This window comes from Ornithorhynchus anatinus, chromosome 7 (genome assembly GCF_004115215.2).
Source record: "Ornithorhynchus anatinus isolate Pmale09 chromosome 7, mOrnAna1.pri.v4, whole genome shotgun sequence".
NCBI lineage: Eukaryota > Metazoa > Chordata > Mammalia > Monotremata > Ornithorhynchidae > Ornithorhynchus > Ornithorhynchus anatinus.
In genome coordinates, this window is record NC_041734.1 from 42,791,462 (window position 1) to 42,814,276 (window position 22,815).

Genomic DNA, 22,815 nt, shown 5'->3' on the forward strand with positions numbered 1-22,815 from the left:
CGCCAGCAAAAAAAGGCATTTGTCAACTTCCCTCAACCACTCCACTTACTACAGGGCCAGGAATTTAATGAAATTGAACTTCAAAAAAGAAAGAGCAGCTTGGCTAAGTGGAGGGAGCATGGACCCGGGAGTCAGAGGACCCGGGTTCTAATCCCGGCTCTGCCACCTGCCTGTTGTGTGACCTCGGGCAAGTCATTTAACTTCTCTGCGCTCCAGTTTCCTCATCTGCAGAACGGGAATTCAATATCCGTTTCCCTCAGAGTCCCACATGGGACGGGGCTCGATCCAACTTGATTATCTTGTACCCATCCCAGCACTTAGTACGGTGATTGGCCTTAGTGAGTGCTTAGCAAATAACATTATTATTATTATTATTATTATCATTATTATTATTATAACATGACTTGAAAAGCAGCCTGACCTAGTGGAAAGAACCCAGGCCTGGGAATCAGAGGACCTGGGTTCTAATCCCAGCTCTGCCACTTGTCTGCTTTGGGACCTGGGGCAAGTCACTTTACTTCTCTGCCCCTCAGTCTCCCCATCTGTAAAACGGGAATGAAATCCTACTCCCTCCTACCTGGACCGTGAGCCTCGAGAGGGACAGGGACTACATCCACCCCGATAACCTCGCATCTACCCCAGCAATTAGATTAACAGGTACCGTAAAAAAATAAAATAACTCCAAGACTCTAACCTAATCGTCCTCGAGGCAACTTCCGTGAGGAGACACAGAAAGAAGAGGTGATGAGAACGGGCGAGACTGGCGTTCTAACCGTGAAACCTTTCTTTCTTAGGATCCCAAACTCTGGTGGTTTCAGCTTGTCTGCTCCGAGAGCTTTTACACCCCGGGAACACCCGACCTACTAGAAGAATCAGGAGACGCCTCACCGGCCGCCTCCCCTCTTCCCTCTCTGGGATAAACGGTCACATCTGAACCCCGCACCACCCCATCTCCCTCCTTCGAGGCAGGACCGATCTTCCAATGGTATCCGTCTTTACCCAAGACAAGCGACGGCGAAAAGTCTCCCCGGGTCTTTTCCGGCAGCTTTCCGGGTGACCGGGGCTGTGGTTTCCTACGCGAGTGCCGCGTGGGCCGCCGCGAGGGGTGAATCCGAAGGTGGCCGTCCGTGTACGTTGGGCTCCACCAACTGACCGCCGGTAGCGTTGCAAAGACCAAAAACTGGGCCGCCTGACCAGCATTTAAAAAAAAAAATATTAGAAATCTCCCTTCTTTTCAGAAGTAGCAATTAAGGCAGAAATGTAGGCAGCAGGAATAAAACCATCAGGCCACTCGAACGTTGCTTTCCGTTCAGGAAAAAAAGATCGATTAGCCAACTCGGTCCCCGGGCGGTTAATCTGAACGGTATTTTGCCATCTGCTACTTTGCGGGGTGGTAGTCTATAGTAGGATTAGGGCCCCTTGGTATTTTGAAAGAGAAAAAATACTTAGCTTCCATTATTTAGCGTAGAAAACTTTTTTGGCTTTCAGATTTTTACACCGGCTTATGAACGTATGCAAATGCATCTCTTCGCACCTATCACACTGTCCTAGCCTCAGGGACGGTCATGTCAGATCAGCCCAAGAAGGTCTCTGTTATTCGCTGCGCGTTTCAAGCCACCAAGTGTTCGATAAGTTCCCCGCTGCCCGTTCCCACCAAGACACCATCACTCACCACATCTGCTTTTCACCACGTTTCTCGGTAAAACTCTGACCCGCGGTAATACGGAAAATGAATCCCGAAGCGTACGTAAAGAAATCAGAACTGCAAAACACACCGATCCCCACGGAAACTCCCGGTCACTCTAACAGTTCACGATCTGTGGCACTAAGATTCAGCGTTTAAGCCACTGATGGTGTTTTTTTTAAGGTAGTTGATAGTGCTGCTGAACACCGTACTAAGCGCTGGAGGAGTAGGTACAAGTTAATTATACCGGACCCAGTCCCTGTCCCCCGTGCGGCTCACAGAATAAGCAGGAGGGAGAACGGCTATTGAATCTCCATTTTTCAGTTGAGGAAACTGAGGCCCAGAGAGGTGACTTGCCCAAGGTCACACGCCAAGTATCGGCCGAGCCTGGATTTAGAACCCAGGGCCTCCGGCTCCCAGGCTGCTCTTTCCGTTCTGGGGGATAAGTACCTACTGGAAAAAGAGAGTAAAGTTCTATTCCGTTTGCAAATTTTCTCACTCCTATTAACGTGGGTTAAAGCCGTCTGAAGTATTAACACAAACCCAGTATCCGTCACTTCATTCCAAGACTATCCTTTGGTTACGAGCCACGGGCTCTCCGGGCGAGGAACCCCTGACCCGCTCATCAACTCGTGGCCCTCTCCCTGAGAGGAGCTCATTTCTTGCTTGTTTATTACATCTATGTGCCTCCGACCCACACATCCAAATAGTCATCTCTGGAAAGACAGAACAATTCCACCAGGAAAAAGACCATTTAGCTCTACAGCAATTCGGGAGCCCTCCCCATTCACGCCGATAAACGCTCTTGAACACTTAGGGTGGCTGGAGAAGAGAAAGCAATGCACATAAACACACGGTGATCCTTTCAATAATATTAGGACTTACAGCCACGTGTCTGTGTAAGCTACACTGCTGGCAAGTGACGAGACAGTGATATCACTACTAGAGTACATTAAAAGAAAATCCTGCTAAAGTGTAAATAGTCCCGAGCGCTATCAGGTCAGGAGGCTGGTGCTTTATCTACTGAAATTGTGAGTTTCGAAAGATGTGGCCAAACGACCTATCGCTTTCGATGCTTCCCTGCCAAAAATGGAAACATCCATAGCAAACCGGATTTCCTGGTCCTAAGAACGGCATTTAGTCTTTTCCTGGCAGTTACACCTTTCATACGCTTAAAAGTATTTCTAAAGGAAGCCGTCGGTTTCTTTCCCCCCCGTGTGCCTCAGTTCTCATCTTATATTTCTTTTGGGAAATCATCTAGGCCAGACCACTTTTCTTACAAGGCCTGGATCTCAAAAACAGATCAATGTAGGATTAGATAGTTGTCATTGGAGAAATGAAGCCAAGCAGGAAATACAGAATCATTTTCCTCCGTCTAGGTGATCTTAGAGAATAATTTGCCGATGATTAAGGGAGAACTGGGCTAATTGTACAGGATGAAAATCTGGCATAAAGTGTCTGTAAAAGGATTTTCAAACTATTCGTAAACTGTCCAGAAAACAGAAAAAGCACAGATCTTCGCTTTTTCTTATCGTGTACAAGGGATGGATGTTGAACCCCCCAGAGACGCATGAGGATAAGTTTCCATATAGTGAAAACTGCTTAATTTTTTATGCATTTTTTTCCATGGACTAGGAAACAGACACTGAAAATCTCCACTACAATATCATGCTAGATACTGCTCTGCTCTACCACGTAACAACCAGCCCACCAAGACTTCTCTTAGTTTAAAAAAATTCTTCCCTATAAACTGATGCCAGAGTTACTCACTCAGCAGAAGGGATTCACTTATCTTTCTGCTTTATTGCTGAATTTCTTCTGTTTGCCAAACCCTCACCAATATGAACAGCCAATTAATCCACTGGGAAGAATTAATGCAGAGTCCAAAGCCAAGCAAGTCCTGAATACCAAGAATGAAATAACATGTTGGAAAGTCTCTCAAATGAACAAAAGAGATACCATGTACCAAAAGAAAGTCTCGTTTAAATTTGGTTGTTTTTTAAAAAATAAAATACGATTTATTAAAAAAAGTCTTTTTTTTCCCTTTTCTTTTTGAAATGTGCACTTGGGAACCAAAAGGAAGGTAAACCTAGCGAATGACAATGAATTGGCAGTAGATTAGTGCAGCAGATTACGTATGGCCTATTTTGCCTGGCTTAACCCACATATCCGAAGAAGTCAGAATCACCAACGTAGTAGAAAAAAGCAATTGGGAATTACAATCTCCAAACAGTTCCTAAAGATCAAATGCAAAACAGTATCAAGTACATCTGCAATGATCCCAGAGATTCTACCTGGGGACATTAAGACACAAAAGCTCTGTCCCAGTTCTTCAGGAATGAATGCTACTAATAATGCTTTACCGAAGAGAGCCTTTTTATGAGCTATTGCAAAGGCTGAGCCAATACTAGGTAAATTACCCCAGACTGGACTCAAGTCACTTGAAAGTGAACTCGTTTCTCTCCCTCTAAATCCCACTTGGTCGGAGAAAACCAAAATGACTTTTGAATTCTCTTGGGCATATTTACCACAGAACCAAACATGTAACCTCAGAGTTATTGGTCCGGCCCAGTACAGGCCTGGCTCAAAGTTCATCTAGGGATTAATTCAGTAAGAACCCGTGGGAGCTCATCAGATGTTGGAGAACTGACTTGGTGTTCACGGGGAAGTGAGAAATGACAAAATTTAAGCTCAGCTCTCCAACATTAACCAAGATCATCAATCACAAGATAATATCCCCAGTGACCTCAAATCCACAAGTAATCCACAAGCTAATCTACCTGTCCCTAACCAATTTTATTTGATTATATCAGTGGATGGGTGAAGAAAGCAGACATGTTTAGATTAAGAACTCAAGCAGCATTTGGAAGAAGCCTGTTATACAAATCAGATATGGTATAAGTCATTCCAATTTCACTTCAATACTACAGATATTTGGTTTTCTCTCTTCCTTTGCAAAGATAATGATAGCAAATTAATTTCTCTCCAATAAGAACCATACCCCTTTCTGTAGCAGAAATGTAACCATCATTAACATAACTTCACCATTAAAAGGGTGAAAAAAGGAAAAGTTGTGGAGGGTTTTCGACCAACTGTAATGTAGGAAATTAATATCTGAATCTGGAAAATTAGGCTCACTTCTGCTCGTGTCCATTCTCGGCTATGAATCTATTCTAAATATTGATTGAATAGACTAGACTAACTCTACTGTCCCATTGAGTATTCTCCACTCAATTCGGTATCTTCCTGATTGCTCCAGGGAGTAGGTTCATACAAAAATAGAAAGTTTTAAGATCTCATTGACAGACTTCCACAAGCTTTCAATCATCATCATCACTGGCATTTATTGAGTGCTTACTGTGTGCAGAGCACTGAACTAAACACCTGAGAACAGAATTGGTAGGCACGTTTCCTGCCCACAACCATAAAGTTTGAACAGTCTTCCCCAGCTTTCCAACCTTCAGTTTTCTAAGTCTGTTCTTTCAAAAGATTCTTCCTCATCTTCCGAATCTGAATTTTCATCTTCAGACGCTGAATCCTCATACTCCTCTTCCTCCTCCCGGGCCAAGAGCTTCTTAAAGATTTCAAACTCCTCAGAAGAGGAATGAGCTGTCTTGGTCAGGAACTCGGCTTCTGAGACTCTCAAGACTGCCATCACCGTAGGGTTACAGATCTGGGTCTGCCCTTTCTTATCGGGAGTTTGGTAAAGACCCAGTCGTTCTAAGAAGATATGCCTTTGCTTGATCTTCGTTATTGAATACTGCAATAATTTGGTCTTCACAATATCAGGCTGCTGAAGTCCCATCCTGAAATAGGCGTACTGTAAAGAACAAAGAATTTCGGAATCTTGGGGTAAGTTTTGAAAATTCTCCCGCCGACATACTTTAAAACTGGCAAACAAGCACAAAAGCCGTGGGCAGTGAGAAACAGGAAAGAAAATGCAGTAGGAATCCATTTTTTTCCTTAGGCTAAGACGAACCAAACATCAATAAAAAGGGTGGAAATGGAACTAAGGAAAACGTTTGCAGAAAAGATTTCAGAATTCAGCCTATCACTCATAATTCCTATTATAAATGTAAACCAAGTGACAAAGTTAACTGATTATATTCAGAAGAGCTGAGAATGCAAAAGTAAAACAGGAGGGCAGTAGAGGAGACTATCAGTGGTACTGAGCACTTATTGTGTGCCAAGAATTGTATTAAGACTACAATACAACAGAGTTGAAAGACATGTCCCCAGCCCACAAGAAGCTTACAGTCTAGAGGGGAGACTGACATTAATATAAACACATAAATTAGGGAGATGTACATAAGTATTTTGGAGCTGACAGTGGAGTGACTATCACACGCTGAAAGGGTATCTATCCCAGTGCATAGGCAACACAAAGAGGGAAGGAATAGAGGAGAGACCACTAAATTGGGGAAGATCTCTTGGAAGAGATGTGATTTTTATAAGGTTTTTGAAGGTGGGGAGAGTGATGTTCTTGTCACACAGGAAGAGAGAGAGCTCCAGGTCAGAGGGCAGATGTGCGGGCAAGGGGTCGACAGAGGAATAGATGAGATCAATGAAGAAGCAGCTTGGATGGAGAAGAAAGGGCAGACTTTAGCAACGTGGTGAAGGTAGAACCGAGAGGATCTGGTGACAGACTGAATATATGGGTTGAGTGAGAGATGAGATGAGGATAATGCCAGTGCTGAGGGCTTTTGAGACAGGGAGGATGGTGGTGCTTCCTACAGTGATGGGAAAGATGGGGGAGGACAGGGTTTAGTTGGGAAGAGGAGGAGTTCTATTATGGACCTGTTAACTTTGAGACATCACCAAGATATCCATGCAGAAATGTCCTGAAGGAAGGATGAAATGTGGGACTGCAGAGACGGAGAGAGGACAGGGCTGGAGATGCAGACTAGAGAATTAACCCCAAGGTAGCTGAAGTCCTGGGAGCAAACGAGTTCTCCGAGGGAGCGGCTGTAGCTGGAGAATAGACGGGCACCCGAAACCGAGACTTGAGGGATAAGAAGGACAAGGCACGGTTGGCCTGCCCACTCCTCTCAAGGATAGTTCCTTCCCAGGGCAAATCTCCTCTCACATAAACCCGATCCTGACCTTCTTACTTTGGAATACGAACCATGGAAAACCTGGGAACTTCCGTACCAAATGCCTGCTTTTCTCAAAATTCTGTCTTCCTTCTGATGCAACAAGTTACAGTGTAAAATATTAAACTTTGAATTTTAAGGCTGCCTTCAAATGAGACATTTTAGAATGCTCAGTGGATCTATTAATGGGTTCACCAGGCCCAAGTCCAGAAATAGTACTCTAACGCACCAGATAAGGAGTCCTGGGTTCTCTAGCGTTTCCTTTGCCCCATGATTTAATATAACCTCTCTATATCTCAATTTCTTCATCTATTGGATAAATACACTGAGCAGAGTAAAATCCCACATGGCTCAGCAATGGCATCCCCGATATCTTACAAAAATCATTTTCTGATTAATTTAATGAGCTACAGGGGATAGGTCTCTGATTTTTTCACCCTTATTAAAACTTAGCTTTCAAATCCGGGACTTAAAATAGATGCGGGAGATGGAGCAGTTGGAAGCATTCTACTGTCTTCTCGCTCCCGATGCCTCCCACTCTGCTCCCCTGCCGCTTCCCCTACCCGTAATTTGTTTTAATATCTGTCCTCACCACTGGGTTGTAAACGCCTTGAGGTCAGGGACCGGGTCTACCACTCTGTTAAACCGTCCTCTCCCAAGCGCTCAGCATAGTGCTCGGCACAGAAAGTGGTCAATAAGGGATTGATCGTGCTCCACCCGGTCTTCTTTCCTGATTCCCTTATTGCGCCTATCTTGTCCTGAGAAATGCACCAATCCTACCTCTCTGGGCTTTAACCACGGGTGGGAGGAGGGCTCTCATCTCTCCCCTCTCGCTGACTTTCCTCCTACTCCCAGCTTCCTAGACGAAATGGGGCAGAGACAGTGGATCTACAGCAAGAGTCAACTTTCAGAACCCAGGCCGGCTTGTCCAGAGCCCAATAAACCGCGGAGTAAACTCTCCATCCCCCATGGAGGAGTCCAACCCATCCGTTAGTCACCCGAAAGCTCGCCTGCCCTGTGACATTGATAGTTCCTCCAAGTATTAGTGATTTTCCCAATTCCGATCCTTCCTCGACGCACTTTATCAATCACCAGTAGAGTATAAGGATATGTACATAAGTGCCGTGGGGTTGGAGTGAGTACGTATATTAGAGTTTCAAACCACTCGCTTGGGAGGGTGGCTGCTTTTTTAATTGCCTCTTCTGTGCCATTCCCTCAAAATTAACCTCTTGTTGAGTTTAGCCGAAACTGAGCCTCCTACACCCCGTATCTTGGAGAATTTGTGACTTTGGAATACAAGCTACGTGGAAATGTTACGTGAGGGAACGTTCCTAGAAAAAAAAAAACACGTGTGATCACCATGATCTGTGGTTTATCCGCTCTTACCTGGAATTTGTATTCCAGACTGTTGGGATCTTCGTGTAGGACTCTGGGACAGGTGTGCAAAATTTCTGTCACTTGCTCAACTGTAAAGAGACACTTTTTCTTCAAAACACAGACGACGGCTTCAATTTGCTGCTGTTTCAGGACGAAAACATCAGGGCAGCAGTTGGCCACGTGCCGTAGATGTCCTGTGGGACAAGGAGACAATAAAGATGAGTGTGCCGGTGTTAATCTAGAGCATCCGCTACTAAAATACCAAATATAATAGCCAGAAACACGTTTTTTGAATTGTTTGTGCACGTCTAGTTTTCTCGTTCCAACATTTTGAAGGATTCCGCTCCAAGACTTTCACCTCTGAACCGAGAGACTGTAGAATTTTTCGGATCCGAGAAGTAAATATTATAAAAATCAACAAGTATCAGGATCAGAATTCTATCCTGGACCTAGCAGTCTGAGACGGCTCATTTCCTACCTAAAAACCAAATTAAGTCTCCATGATATCAGTCAGAGGTGCCCCGATGATTGAATTAAGGAGAGTAGGGAGAATATTAAGATTCAAATGAAAGTACTAGAGAGGCAGCTCTAGAAGAAAAAACCCACTTTTCATAGGTGGTATACTATCGTGGTATTTTTTAATATTAAGTCGCTACCGGCCAAACACAAGACTGATCACATAGAATCCGGTCCCTACGAAGAGGAAACTGTTAACTGTGTTAATTCCTTTACACTGGCTACATGCAGCCACGTTACTTTACTGATATTGACTAAAATGTTAGTATCTGGCCCCGTGGAAAGAGCACAGCTCTGAAAAGCAGGAAACCTAGATTCTAATCTGGGTCCTGGGAGTAAAGGAACGCCCGCTGGGACTAAGCCAGCAGCGGGGAGGGCTCAAGACCACAGAAGTACAAAGGGCGATCGATGAGGTGGGAGGGCCCGGCTGGGATCTGGGCAAATAGCCGGTTCTCGTGGGCGGCTTCCTGAAGGAGGTGGGATTCGCTCAACGTTGTGAACATCTGGAGAGCCGCAGCCTGCTGGATTCGAAGAAAGGGAGTTCAAAGCGGGGGCGACGGCTGAATTAGGGGTCAGAGGCAAGTGAGCAGAGTGAGGCGAGTGTGATTTTTCTGTTGCTTCTCCCCTCGCGCCTCAAACTTTTCATTCGTGCCCGACCCTTCCTTTCTCAACCTCTGCTTTCCTTGCCCTCTTCTCTCGCCTCCCTGAGCACCCAGCTTCTCATTCTTCGCGTCCACCTTTTGGTGTCGTTTCCTTCCTCTACGGCGACGTCTGTGACCCCTACGTACACACATCCTACGTACGTGTGGCCTCGCTCGGGTCCCCCGGGTGGGCGTTTATCAGCACGTGTCGCTAAAGCGGGCGCTTCCCTACACATCTGGGTCTTTTCCCACGGTCCACACGGTTTCCTGGATGAATCCGCGTCCCCTCTCCATGTCTGCGTACATCTTTGATTCTGGGTACGTCTCCGGGTTTCCGTTTCCCCTTGGCTTTTTCGGGTACGCGAAGGAGGCTGCCGCGGCCGTGCAGCGCCCTCGGAAAGCTCAGGTGTTCTCGGGGTCCGCCTCTTCAGCTTCCATCCCGGCTCGGGATCCCGCCGGGCCCAGCCACATCTCAGAGGGAGAACGACTGCCCTCTCTGCCTCCTCCGGGCTTTAACGCTGTCACGCACAACGATCCCCGTCCCCGTCAAACGACCGGCTTTTAAGCTGGGCAAAATTCCCCAACGTAGCGAGGACCCAGTGCCTGCCCTGGGCAAGTTTACAATTCAAAGAATTTGTCTGAAATGCTAGCGTGGCCTAGTGGAAAGATCCCAGGCCTTGGAGTCAGAGGACCTGGGTTCGAAACTCAGCTCTCCCGCCTGGCTGCCGTGTGACCTCGGGCGAGTCACATCTCACTGCCTCAGTTTCCTCACCTGTAAAACAGGGATTCAATACCTTTTCTCTCTCCCACTTAGAGACTCTGAGCCCCGTGTGGGACGAGGACCGCATCCAACCTATCCCAGTGCTCTGTAGAGTGCTGGGCACACGGTAAGCGCTTCACAGATACCACAGTTATTATCGGTCGGGTCAATCCCGATTACTAAAAAGCTCCAAAATATCTCTCATCCGATGAGAAGTTATGAGATTTCATCTCAGGCTAACAGAATGGAGCGAGAAATTGTTGGAAAGACGGAGGACAAAAGGGAAGAGTGGGGGACGTCATTCTTCTAACCTTCCGGCAATGCATGGATTAAGAAGCAGCCTGGCTCAGCGGAAAGAGCCCGGGCTTGGGAGTCAGAGGTCACGGGTTCGAATCCCGGCTCTGCCACTCGTCAGCTGTGTGACCGTGGGCGAGTCGCTTAACTTCTCGGTGCCTCAGTGACCACCTCTGTAAAATGGGGATGAAGACTGTGAGCCTCACGTGGGACAACCTCATTCCCCTGTATCTCCCCCAGCGCTTAGAACAGTGCTCTGCACGTGGTAAGCGCTTAACAAATACCGACATTATTATTATTATTATTATTAAAATGGAGATGAAGACTGCGAGCCTCACGTCGGACAACCTGATTACCCTGTATCTCCAGCGTTTAGAACAGTGCTCTGCACCTAGTAAGCGTTTAACAAATATCAACATTATTATTATTAAAAATGACATCACAAGACGACGATACCTGCTTCAAGTCCAAGCCTCCGTAAGTAACCTGCCTGATTCTTCAGTTGCTTTACTGTCATGCCTAGTATCCCGGGGCTGTTCTTCAGGATTTTACACACGGGACCGGGGTCCAAACCCAAGAGCACTAATTCTGAAATTATCTCCAACCTCCGCTGGGCTTCGAGCTGCGGTTTAAAACTGAACAGCTCCGCGATCTGGGGCTTATTGAATCCCATGTCGAAGAACGAGTTAGTCACCCTCTCCAGCTCCGGGGTTCGTTCGTCGTTTTGCTTTTGCAAACTGGCAAGAAGGTCCCGCGGCCCGTCCTCGTTCGATCCCAGGTCCTTATTCTGGTTGAAACGAACCGAGGATAAACCGTCACTCTTCCCAGTGGATGAGGTTGTGGCTAAACTCCGGCCATTACGTAATAAAGAAGTAGAAGCTACCGTTTTCTGCCTAATATGCGGGTGAAAGGCCTTAGCGACATGGAGACGGGCTGGGCGGACCAGGCCATACCAACGCGGGATCTGTAAAAATATAAAACAAGTCAGTCACGATTCTTCAGACTCATGCAAACGTATATTTTATAACATAGATAAAATTCTTCAGATTCACGCTAGAGGGTCTTATGCAGCCCAAGCACCTTGGCTCGGTGGAAAGAGCCCGGACTTGGGAGTCAGAGGTCGTGGGTTCTAATCCCTGCTCCGCCGCTTGTCAGCTGTGTGACTTTGGGCGAGTCACTTCTCTGTGCCTCTGTTACCTCATCTGTAAAATGGGGATGAAGACTGCGAGCCCTAACGTGGGACAACTTGATCACCTTCGATCCACCCCAGCGCTTAGAACAGTGCTTGGCACATAGTAAGTGCTTAACAAATGCCACCATCATTATTATTTTTTTCTTATTCTGCCCTGGTTTCTGTGGTTTTCTTGGGAAACGGCACTTACCTGGGCGTCACTCTTTCTTCTCTTTCAAAACCCTGACTTGCATTTAAACTGTGAGCCCCCGTTTAGACTGTGAGCCCGCTGTTGCGCAGGGATTATTAATAATAATAATAATGACGGTATTTGTTAATCGTTTACTATGTGCAGAGCACTATTCTAAGCACTGGGGTAGATACAGGGTAATTGGTATTTGTTAAGCGCTTACTCTGTGCCAAGCACAGTTCTAAGCCCTAGGGTAATAATCATAAAGATGTCATTTGTTATGCGCTTACTATGTGAAGAGCACTGTTCTAAGCGCTGGGAGAGATACAAGGTAATCAGGGTGTTTCATGTAGGGCTCGCAGTCTTCATCCCCATTTTACAGATGAGGTCACTGAGGTCCACAGCAGTGAAGTGACTTGCCCGAGGTCACACAGCTGACAAGCGGCGGAGCCGGGATTAGAACCCACGACCTCGGACTCCCCAGCCCGGCGTCTTTCCACTGAGCCACGCCGCTTCTCGTTGTCTCCGTTGCCGAACTGTAGATTCCAAGCGCTTAGTAAAGTGTTCTGCACACAGTCAGCGCTCAATAAAGACGACTGGATGAGAACCAAGATTTGGATCCCGCCGTCGAGCCCTGTCCCACATCCTACCTCTGGCCCGGAACGCCCTCCCTCCTCACCTCCGCCAAACTAACTCTCTTCCCCTCTTCGAAGCCCTACCGAGAGCTCACCTCCTCCAGGAGGCCTTCCCACACTGAGCTTCTCCTTTTCCCTCTGCTCCCCCCCCTTCCCTCAGCACTGTGCTCATTTGTATATATTACTTATTACCCTATTTATTTTGTTAATGAGGTGTCCATCTATTTATCGTGATAACGTTGTCTTGCTTTTGTTTTGTTCTGTTCCGCTCTGCTGTCTGTCTCCCCCGTTGAGGCCGTGAGCCCGTCACGGGGCAGGGATGGTCGCTGTCGCCCAACTGTCCCTTCCTAGCGCTTAGTCCGGTGCTCTGCACATAGTCAGCGCTCACTAAATACTATTGAATGAATGAGATCCTGAGCCCATCACGGGGCAGGGCTGGTCTCTCTCTGTTGCCCATCTGTCCCTTCCAAGCGCTTAGTCCAGTGCTGGTCTCTCTCTGTTGCCCAAGTGTCCCTTCCAAGCGCTCAGTCCAGTGCTCTGCACATAGTCAGCGCTCACTAAATACAACGGAATGAATGAATGAGATCCTTCCAAGCGCTTAGTCCAGTGCTCTGCACGTAGTAAAGGTTCAACAAACACTGTTGAATATTAGTATTAATTGACTCCCATCATGGGGCAGGACTGGTCTCTCTCTGTTGCCCCTTCCAAGTGCTTAGTCCAGTGCTCTGCACACAGTAAGCGCTCAATCAATGCGACTGAATGAATGAATGAGATCCTGAGCCCTTTATGGGGCAGGGCTGGTGTCTCTCTGTTGCCCAACTGTCCCTTCCAAGCGCTCAGTCCGGTGCTCTGCACATAGTCAGCGCTCACTAAATACAACGGAATGAATGAGATCCTTCCAAGCGCTTAGTCCAGTGCTCCGCACGTAGTAAAGGCTCAACAAACACTGTTGAATATTAGTATTAACTGACTCCCATCATGAGGCAGGACTGGTCTCTCTCTGTTGCCCCTTCCAAGCGCTTAGTCCAGTGTTCTGCACATAGCACTCACTAAATACTATTGAATGAGATCCTGAGCCCTTTATGGGGCAGGGCTGGTGTCTCTCTGTTGCCCAACTGTCCCTTCCAAGCGCTTAGTCCGGTGCTCTGCACATAGTCAGCGCTCACTAAATACAACGGAATGAATGAGATCCTTCCAAGCGCTTAGTCCAGTGCTCCGCACGTAGTAAAGGCTCAACAAACACTGTTGAATATTAGTATTAACTGACTCCCATCATGAGGCAGGACTGGTCTCTCTCTGTTGCCCCTTCCAAGCGCTTAGTCCAGTGTTCTGCACATAGCACTCACTAAATACTATTGAATGAATGAGATCCTGAGCCCTTTATGGGGCAGGGCTGGTGTCTCTCTGTTGCCCAACTGTCCCTTCCAAGCGCTCAGTCCAGTGCTCTGCACATAGTCAGCGCTCACTAAATACAACTGAATGAATGAATGAGATCCTTCCAAGCGCTTAGTCCAGTGCTCTGCACGTAGTAAAGGCTCAACAAACACGACTGAATATCTGTATTAACTGACTCCCATCATGGGGCAGGGCTGGTCTCTCTCTGTTGCCCAATTGCACCTACCAAGCGCTTAGCCCAGTGCTCTGCACACAGTCAGCGCTCACTAAATACAATGGGATGAATGAGATCCTTCCAAGCGCTTAGCCCAGTGCTCTGCACGTAGTAAACGCTCACTAAATACTGTTGAATTTTCATGTTCCCAGGCCCCCATCACGGGGCAGGACTGGTCTCTCTCTGTTGCCCCTTCCAAGCGCTCAGTCCAGTGCCCTGCACACAGTCAGCGCTCCCTCCACGCTATTGAATGAAGTTGGATGTTTAAAATGAAGAGTTTCAATATCATCCGAAATGGTCGGAATTAAAGATTTGAAAAAAAAAAAAAAACCCCTCCGAGCGTCCCCCTGGGTGGAGGCCCAGCCCGGGGGGCGGGGAGGGAGGTCGGCCATCTTACCTTCTTGGCGAGGCCGGCCATGGAGGCGTGACGTCACCGCCCTCCTCCCTCCCCCTCGACGCATGCGCAGTGTCCCCGCCGTCACCGCCCTCCTCCCGCCCCTCCCACTCCCGACGCATGCGCAGTGCCCCCGACGTCACCGCCCTCCTCCCGCCCCGCCCACTCCCGACGCATGCGCAGTGCCCGCGACGTCACCGCCCTCCTCCCCTCCCACCCCCGACGCATGCGCAGTGCCCTCGGCGTCACCGCCCTCCTCCCCTCCCGACGCATGCGCAGGGCCCCCGGCCGCCCGGCTGCGCGCCTCCCTCCTCCTCCCGCCGGAAAGACGGGCCGCGGGGAGAAACGTTCCGCCCCCCCCTACCCCGGCCCCTCCTTCCACCCTAGTCATCACCATCATCATAATAATGGTGGTATTTGCTAAGCGCTTACTCTGTGCAGTGCACTGTTCTAAGCGCTGGGGGAGATACTGGGTCATCAGGTTGTCCCACGGGAGGCTCCCAGTTAATCCCCATTTGACAGATGAGGTCACTGAGGCCCAGAGAAGAATGGTGGTGGTTAAGCGCTTACTAGGTGCAGAGCACTGTTCTAAGCGCTGGGGGAGATACAGGGTCATCAGGTGGTCCCACGTGAGGCTCACAGTCTTCATCCCCATTTGACAGATGAGGGAACTGAGGCACAGAGAAGTGAAGGGACTCGCCCACAAAAGACCGTCTAGACTATGAGCTCGTTGTGGGCAGAGAATCTCTCTTTATTGCTGTATTCTGCTTTCCCAAGCGCTTAGTACAGTGCTCTGCACACAGTAAGCACTCAATACCATTGAATGAATGAATTCCCATGGATGATGATTTATTCATCTTAATTATTATTATCATAGTTCTTGTTAAGGGCTTACTGTGTGCCTAGCACTGTTCTGAGCACTGGGGTAGACACAAATTAATCAGGTTGGCCACAGTCCCTACCCCAGGTGGGGCTCGCACTCTTATCCCCATTTTACAGAGAGGGTAACTGAGGCACAGAGAAGTTAAGTGACTTTCCCAAGGCCACCCAGCACACACGTGGCGAATCATGTTTAGAGCTGGTTTACAAATGTTATTTTGACTGTCGGACTCCAAACCGAAGCCCTGAACCTCTTAACTTTTTCATTCATTCATTCAATACTATTTATTGAGCGCTTACTATGTGCAGAGCACTGTACTCCCGTACGCTTTTAGTCTTAATGTTTTGCCTACGATTAGGACTTTCCGTAACCCAACCCCGATTAATCAGAATGTGTTGAGTGCCGACTGCATTCGGAGCACTGTGCTAAGCGCTTGGGAGAGAAAAGAATTAGCAGACGCGATCCCGGCCCTCAAGGAGTTTGCAGTTTAGTAGGGGAAGCAGACTCTAAATAAATGACACATAAGACGCAGTAATAGGTTACAAAAATACATACACGAAAGCAACGGCGGAGATGGGGGAGGGTGTGAGTAACCAGGTGCTGAGTTGGCATGTATGTGCTGAAGAGGCAGTTGAGGGGAGAGAAGGGGAGGAGATTCAAAATTAATTTAGAAGCCCTACTGGAAGAGGTACAAGTTTCAGACGGGAAAGGTGGCGAGGGAGAGCTTCCCAACAGAATTGCTCAAGCAGCTTCACAACGCCAGCGTGACTCGGGAATCGGCACACCGACACATCTAAATCCCCAAACTGAAAGAGAAGGTTTTATTTGGTTGTTTTAAAAATATATCTTCTACACAGAATTTGAGACCCTAAGGAGAAAAGCAGTAGACAATAAAGAGGGCATCCAAAAAGTCTTCACTGCCACTTCAAAATTAAAACCCAACACAAAAGAGCACGGTAACAGAGACTCCGGCACAAATTCGAAAAGTTTTCATTGGTAACACTGACGGTGTGAAGTTGGCTCGAGTACTGGAGGTCCCGATCCAATCGGAATTACTTTTAGTTTGTATTCATTCTCCCTGTTGGATAGTTATAACAGGCAGTTCTCAGAAAGGCCAGTTACATTCCGCATTCATCCAGAGAGAGAATAGAGTCTTCGATATAAGTCAGACGTGTCCCTTCTGCATCTAACACAGGGAGTCGAATAGAAGGATCCCACTATTTTGAAACTCATACTATAACCTAGATTTTGAAAGGTACTCTTTTCTTCTTTACTCGTAACGGAGAAAAGGAGCTCGATTCTTGCAGCTGCAACCAGACAGTTTAACTGCAAGATCGAATGAAGCACAAAAATTTACAAATAAGGGGAAAAGAAATAGAAACCAGCAATAAAATGGACATAAAAATCACACTACTCGGAAAGGCTCAGCTGAAAAACGCTTTTTACATCATACTTCGACAGTAGGGTTTTTTTAATTGACGCCGATTTGCATCCAAAGAGTATTCCTGGAACTGCAAATGAATACTGCAACACAGGCCTTTTACCTCCATGCATCTGGGCTTCTAGTTAAGAGTGCGTATTGACTGGTGAATGGGATAGAATGCTAACAAATTACTTAAAACAAGTAATTCCTCCTATTCCTAAAGATGGTGGTAAGCAACGAGCTACTTTTCATCGGTCTCGGCTAGGAACGTCAATCCCTGGGCAGAACTTGCTCCTGAGCGGTGTCGCCCTGACACGTGAAGCAGTTCCCCAAGTCTTGATCCAGAGGAGTGGAAGACTGATCCATTTTGCCGTCTTGCCTCTGCTCTAGACCGAGGCCTGTTGCTGTACGAAGGACTTGTCCTTTGAGATGGCTACTTCCTGAAGAGAATCCAGAATTAAGAGTCAACTCACCACTTTAGCAATTTTTCACTCACATCTACTTCGGATATGGCCGTTCCAGATTCTGAAAGGAGGCTCTGGCCTTTTGTCATCCTGTCATATTCATTGAGCGCTTACTGTGTGCAGAGCACTGGACTAAGCGCTTGGAATGGACAATTGGGCAACAGATAGAGACATTCCCTGCCAAACGAAGGGCTCACAGTCTAAAAGGGGGAGACGGCAAAACAAAGCAAGTCGTAAGGCCATCAAAAATGTCATGGCTTGGTAATATTCTTTCCAGCGTCAACTCGATAGGTTTCGTTACCGATTACCAGTTAAATTCCGAGGACACTGATTAAGTCTTCTATTTCCTCGGTAACTCTCTGTTGCCCCCAGCACAGTGCTCTGCACGATACGTTATTTATTGCTAACTGCTGAAAATGCAGACCATCGAAAACACTCTCTGGCTGTGATTGAGCCTTTCTTCGAAGCAGTCATTTGTGAGCTTTAGACCTCAAATCGGAATTTTCAAAGCTTTTCTATTTTACATCGAAAATATAACTGCTGGGATCCGATATTAATGAGCTCATCTCCTTCTTCCACTCCCAGATCTTTGAACGCTAACAATTTACAAGGCGACCTGGTTTCCCAGTTCTCACCTGGCTTAGCGAAAGGGCAAACCTCTTCCCAAGTGTAGTTAGCCAGGTTCACCGGCTGAATCACCCAAGGATCTTGGAACAACTTTTCCAGGGTTGTGCGTTGTTCTGGAATAGGCTGCAGAAGCCCGGATACTAGATTCATTAACTCTAAAGAGAGAATGGAAAAAGTCTTACAAGCAACAGCTTGGTGTTGCAGCAAATTTTTTTTTTTTGCTTCTCCCCCCGCAGTAAAATTTTGGTGTCTTAGAAGCCCCGGCACTTCACCTCACAGAAGACAAACCTATGATGAAAATCCCTCCCAAAAGTTTAACGTTTCTTGGGATGATCTTTATGTTAGGGAAATATGGGCGAATAATGTGGGTAAACAAAAAAGTAAAGATTATTTCTAATCTGATATTTGGTGGAGGGTTGTTGGTTTTTTTTTGGCAGGGGGTGGCTAAAGAAAAATTTCAGTCATTCTTTACAAAATTTGTTAGCGCGTACCTTCTGAAACATAGTAAGGAGGATTTAATACGGCCTCCATGGCCTCTTCTAACTCACAGAAAGGATTCTCTTCGAATATTAAAGTGTACAGTGTAACGCCAAGTGACCACATCTCCAGCTCGGGCCCCCGGTATCTACATAAAAACGACACAACGTTTAGTTCACAATTATAGGATTTGCAAACACAGCCCATCCCAGACCGAAAAAACAAAAGCTAAATAAAACGTTAACGTTGGCGATTATAGCGTTTGTTAACATGCAGAAAACACAAAATTTGTAACCATACGGACATCTTGGTTTGAATAACGACAACTGTGGTATTTGTTAGGTGCTGACTCTGTAATAAGCACTAGGGTGAATAAAGGATAATCAGGTTGAACAAGTCCCTTTCCCCACATCAGGCTCACGGTCTAAGAGAGAGGGGGAATTAAATACTGGCTCTGTGACAGATGAGAAAACTGAGGCACAGAGAAGTTAAGTGACTTGCCCAGGTCACACAATAGGCAAATGGCAGAGTCAGGATTAGAGCCCGGGTCCTCTGACTCCCAAGCCAATATTGCTTCTCAGGGCATCAGAAGAATTTAATAATCAGTTTGAGTCTTCCCTTGGGGCCCGGGAAGTCCCCACACCTCAGTGACGAAAGGATTGATAGGGGTGTCTTCACTGACACAGTTCTTTCACTGACCCGGTCCTCTTCTGGTCCTCCATCTTTCTGATTGCTCATTCTCAGTCTCTTTCATGGCGTCTCCCCCCGCCTCCTACCCCCTAACTGTGGGGGTCGCTCAGATTCAGTTCAGGCTCCCCTTCTATTCTCCATCTGCACCCCCTCCCTTGGAGAACTCATTCCCTCCCACGGCTTCAACTACCACCTCTGCGCGGATGATTCCCAAATCTCCATCTCCGGCCCTGATCTCTCTCCCTCTCTGTAGTCTCGCATCTCCTCCTGCCTTCGAGACATCATTACTCGGATGCCCTGCCGTCACCTCAAACTCAACACGTCCAGAACAGGACTCCTTATCTTTCCACCCAAACCCTGTCCTCTCCCTGACTTTCCCATCGCCGTAGACAGCACCACCATCCTTCCTGTCTCGCAAACCCGTAACCTCGGTGTTATCCTTGACTCGTCTCTCATTCGACTCACGTATTCGGTCTATCACTAAATCCAGTCAGTTTAGCCTACACGACCTTAATAGAATCCACCATTTCCTCTCCATTCGAACTGGTACCACATTAAGCCAAGCAGTTACCCATGCAGCGGCATGGCCTAGTGGATACAGCCCGGCTTCTTAATCCCCAAATTTTAGCAGGGGGTCAAAAGGCCATAACTACTTCACCTGTTTCAGCTTCTCGCAGTATTACATTAAATCGCCCAAATTTGATGCGGTCTTTATTGGACAACACCTCTGACTGAGTTGCCGTGACCTCATAAGGCATCTGCACCATCTATTTCTAAATTAAGGTGACTCCCCAGTTGAACAACGTTTTTGCTCGAGGGTCTTTTCTACCCCTCTGTAGACACAAACTGTGAGCAGAACTTCCTCCGACCTCCAGTCATTGTTGAATGTTTAATCTCAATAGGTAGGGGATATTTACCTATCTGTAGCACTCCCAGAGTCACTGGATCATGGGGCGGTTGTAGCCGGTCAATCATATCTATTGAGCGCTTACGTTATGTTTGGGAGAGGACAAAATAACAGACTCATTCCTTGCCTACAATGAGCTTAGAGTCTAGTCCACAGCAAGGTAATGGACAATACCGGCTTTAGATTTTATGAATCCTCAGGTAGCTGTGAGCTGGGGTATGCCTGTTCTTCTTTAACTCTGCCACTGGCCATCCTGGACTTACAAAGTACTCACATTTCTCCTCAAACCTTATATTCTATGTTCTTAAATTTCAATACATGTGAGAGACGGGATAATTCTTTCCTTTTGGTGATGTAGCTTGATAAAGCCCTACCCATAAAGAGGAATAATTTGGGCTCGTGATTATCTTTTCCCCTGTAGGGAAAAGATTTTTCTTTTAAATAAAACCTGAATGAAAACCACAAATTATCTGCCTTAACCCCAAGCTCTATCCTACTACTTGATTTCTTGACAGCCCGAACTCAGGTATAATATCCCGTGGATAAACTAAAATAGCTCCAAGTGTCAATAAGGGCATTATGTTCTGCACACAGTGAGGACACAATAAATACCATTGATGTTGATGATGTTCTAAAGTAAAATCGTCTTCACTTTTCTATGAGGAACAGACACATTTACCTAAACTGTCCAACGCACAGATCGCCTAGAAACACTTCCCCATCCCTCTTTCTTTCCCTCTTACAGCTCGTTTTTGGTATCACCGGTAAGAAACATAAACAGTTTGCACATACGGATTTCCCATGAGGACTTCTGGTGAGCAATATTCTATGGTTCCGCAGAAGGTATAAAATAATTTCCCACGTTCCATGTAGGCTGCCGAGCCGAAGTCGATCAGCTTGATGGTGAAATCCTCAGCAATGATGATATTCTCATCTTTAATGTCTCTGTGGAGGATGTTCTTGGACCGAAGGTAGGCAACTGCTGACACCAGCTGAAATAAAGACAGAATTGAAAATCAGTGTAGCACACTTGAAATAATAATACTAACTGTCAGAAAGACCTGGGTTCTAATTCCGGCTCTGCCACTTGTCTGCTGTGTGACCCTGGGGAAGTCACTTCTCTGTGCCCCAGTTATCTCCTCGGTAAAATGGGGATTAAGACTGTGAGCCCCACGTGGGACAGGGACTGTGACTATCTCGTACCTACCCCGGCGATTAGTACAGTGCCTAGCACCTAGTAAGCGCTTAACAGATACCATAAAAATAAATGATTTAAAAAGAAACAGTGGCATTTGTTAATGCTTACTATGTGCCAAGCACTGCACTAAATGCTGGGGTAGATACAAGATAATCAGGTTCCATATGGAGCTCGTGGTCTAAGTAGGAGGAGAACAGGTACTGAATCCCCACTTGGCAGGTGAGGGAACCGGCACAGAGAAGTTAGATGATTTGCCCAAGGTCACAAGGTAGGTAAATTGGAAGAGCCAGGATCCACATCCTCTGACTCTCTGGCCCGTGCTCTTTCCACTAGGCCATGCTGCTTCTCTTTCAGGTGGTCCTACGACGAACAGAACTCATAAAGCATACCACTGAGAAGCATTTCATATAGAGGAATTCAAACCAGTCGGGAGAAAAAGTAGAAAAAGTAGGAAAAGCCTGTTTTAAGCCACCAAGAACTCCCTCGAGGGTTCACGCAGAGAAATTACTTCGAAAGCTAAAGGCTCCCTATTTCCAGATTTGTGAAGCTTGAATGCACTACTGGGGTAATACTGTTGGCCACTGTTGAGAATGCTAACCACGCTTTCCGTATCCAGAGGACAGATGCACGGTCTTAACCAAAAATAATTAAAATGTATATACCTTGATAGCAAGTTATGCTGCCCTCTGCCTTTACGTAGTGCCCTAAGACCCAAAGGACACTCAAAAATCACTGTCGTCTGACTCCTTGAAAATTACACCGAAGAGCATCTGGACAAATCTTAGAAAATTGGGAGCAGCACTACTTTCTTCGGCCATATCGGTTTTATAACGCGACCACCGCTAATTCAATACTCTCCACCCTTCGGGTCAACAACAAATAGTTGTAAATTGAAGATTCAACATAACTGGGGCTTAATTAGCAATTAAATACAAACAGAAATAACAACCATATAATTTCCACCACAGTACTGCAATGATCCTATTGACAAATCCTAACCAATAACCCTGGGGCTTCTCACTCAGTCGATTCGTGCGTGCCAGCGAAAACACACACAAACACACACAAACACACACACAAATGTATCTGTACGAAAACTAGAAGAAAAGAACAAAGTAGTTAGGGGACTGCCCTGTAAAAGACTCATGCCTGGTAAGCATATTCATATAGATATGGTCTTTATTAGGATTTCTAAAAGCCCACATTCAACACTGTTCAAGGTAGGCTGGAATATACACTGCAAATATATTCAGTTAGTAATCTGTTAGTCCCGGGTTTTCGGTCGTTGTTGTTGACGGTATTTGCTAAGCGCTTACTACATGCCAGGTCCTGAAATAAGCGCTGGGGTCGACACAAGCTACTCAGGTCGGCCACGGTCTTAATCCCCCAGTTTGCATACGAGGTAACGAAGGTACAGAGAGGTGAGTGACTTGCCCAAGGTCACACAGCAGACGAGCGGCCGTGCCGCAATTAGAACCCAGATCCCTCTGACATCCGGGCCCGGGCTCCATCCACTAGGCCACGCTGCTCTCCCTGCCGTGTCCACCCTAAGCAGGCCACCCGTTAGCCAGTTCGCCACTGGTTCATTATTTACCCGTAGCACTTTTTCCAGAGAGTTGAGATGAGAGGAAACCTAAATGAGCGAATGATGCAGTTTCTCAGTAGAGAGTGGGAAAGTTAGGTTTTGTGCTCTTCATTAACATGAATAACTGTGTCCGATCTTTCATTAGTTACTCTGTGGAACCACTGGGCCAGGCCCCTCACACCCGTGCACACACTCACAAA

At 46.8% G+C, this 22,815-nt stretch overlaps 3 protein-coding genes across 7 annotated transcripts in view; 1 reads left to right on the plus strand and 2 right to left on the minus strand.

Annotated features, from left to right (window-relative positions):
• SNED1 (sushi, nidogen and EGF like domains 1) overlaps positions 1–1,296 on the plus strand; it is a 114,542-nt gene extending 113,246 nt beyond the window's left edge. Inside the window, exon 33 of the mRNA XM_029068448.2 lies at positions 795–1,296. The gene's annotated coding sequence lies outside the window, so the exon portion shown is untranslated. The remainder of the gene's footprint in view (positions 1–794) is intronic.
• A 2,171-nt stretch (positions 1,297–3,467) lies between these two features.
• Positions 3,468–14,438, minus strand: MTERF4 (mitochondrial transcription termination factor 4). Of its 2 annotated transcripts, none has more exons than XM_029068469.2 (4): positions 14,368–14,438; positions 10,822–11,329; positions 8,164–8,348; positions 3,468–5,504 (listed from the first exon to the last, which is right to left on the minus strand). In XM_029068469.2, exons 1-4 carry the CDS (start codon positions 14,386–14,388, stop codon positions 5,145–5,147), a joined length of 1,074 nt encoding a protein of 357 aa, XP_028924302.1. In that variant the 5' UTR covers positions 14,389–14,438; the 3' UTR covers positions 3,468–5,144. The 2 variants fall into 2 exon arrangements, with proteins under 2 accessions (XP_028924302.1, XP_028924303.1); XM_029068470.2 differs by lacking the exon at positions 14,368–14,438 and adding an exon at positions 12,554–12,577.
• Positions 14,439–16,042: 1,604 nt separating this feature from the next.
• The window catches only part of PASK (PAS domain containing serine/threonine kinase), a 49,199-nt gene continuing 42,426 nt past the window's right edge, over positions 16,043–22,815 (minus strand). For all 4 annotated transcript variants that reach the window (XM_039912625.1, XM_029069501.2, XM_007669176.3 and 1 more), the window contains 4 exons: positions 20,625–20,824; positions 18,250–18,383; positions 17,767–17,913; positions 16,043–17,107 (listed from right to left, as the gene is read on the minus strand). In XM_039912625.1, the coding sequence (XP_039768559.1) occupies positions 16,938–17,107; positions 17,767–17,913; positions 18,250–18,383; positions 20,625–20,824 (651 nt within the window). In that variant the 3' untranslated portion in view covers positions 16,043–16,937. The remainder of the gene's footprint in view (positions 17,108–17,766; positions 17,914–18,249; positions 18,384–20,624; positions 20,825–22,815) is intronic.

Excerpts from the sequence above, each read along its gene's own strand:
- MTERF4 (XM_029068469.2), bottom strand. The coding sequence starts at position 14,388 with ATGGCCGGCCTCGCCAAGAAG. Across the intron at positions 11,330-14,367 it reads TGGCCGGCCTCGCCAAGAAG|ATCCCGCGTTGGTATGGCCT; the intron begins GTAAGATGGCCG and ends ATATTTTTACAG. Across the intron at positions 5,505-8,163 it reads GTCTGGAATACAAATTCCAG|TACGCCTATTTCAGGATGGG; the intron begins GTAAGAGCGGAT and ends TGTTCTTTACAG.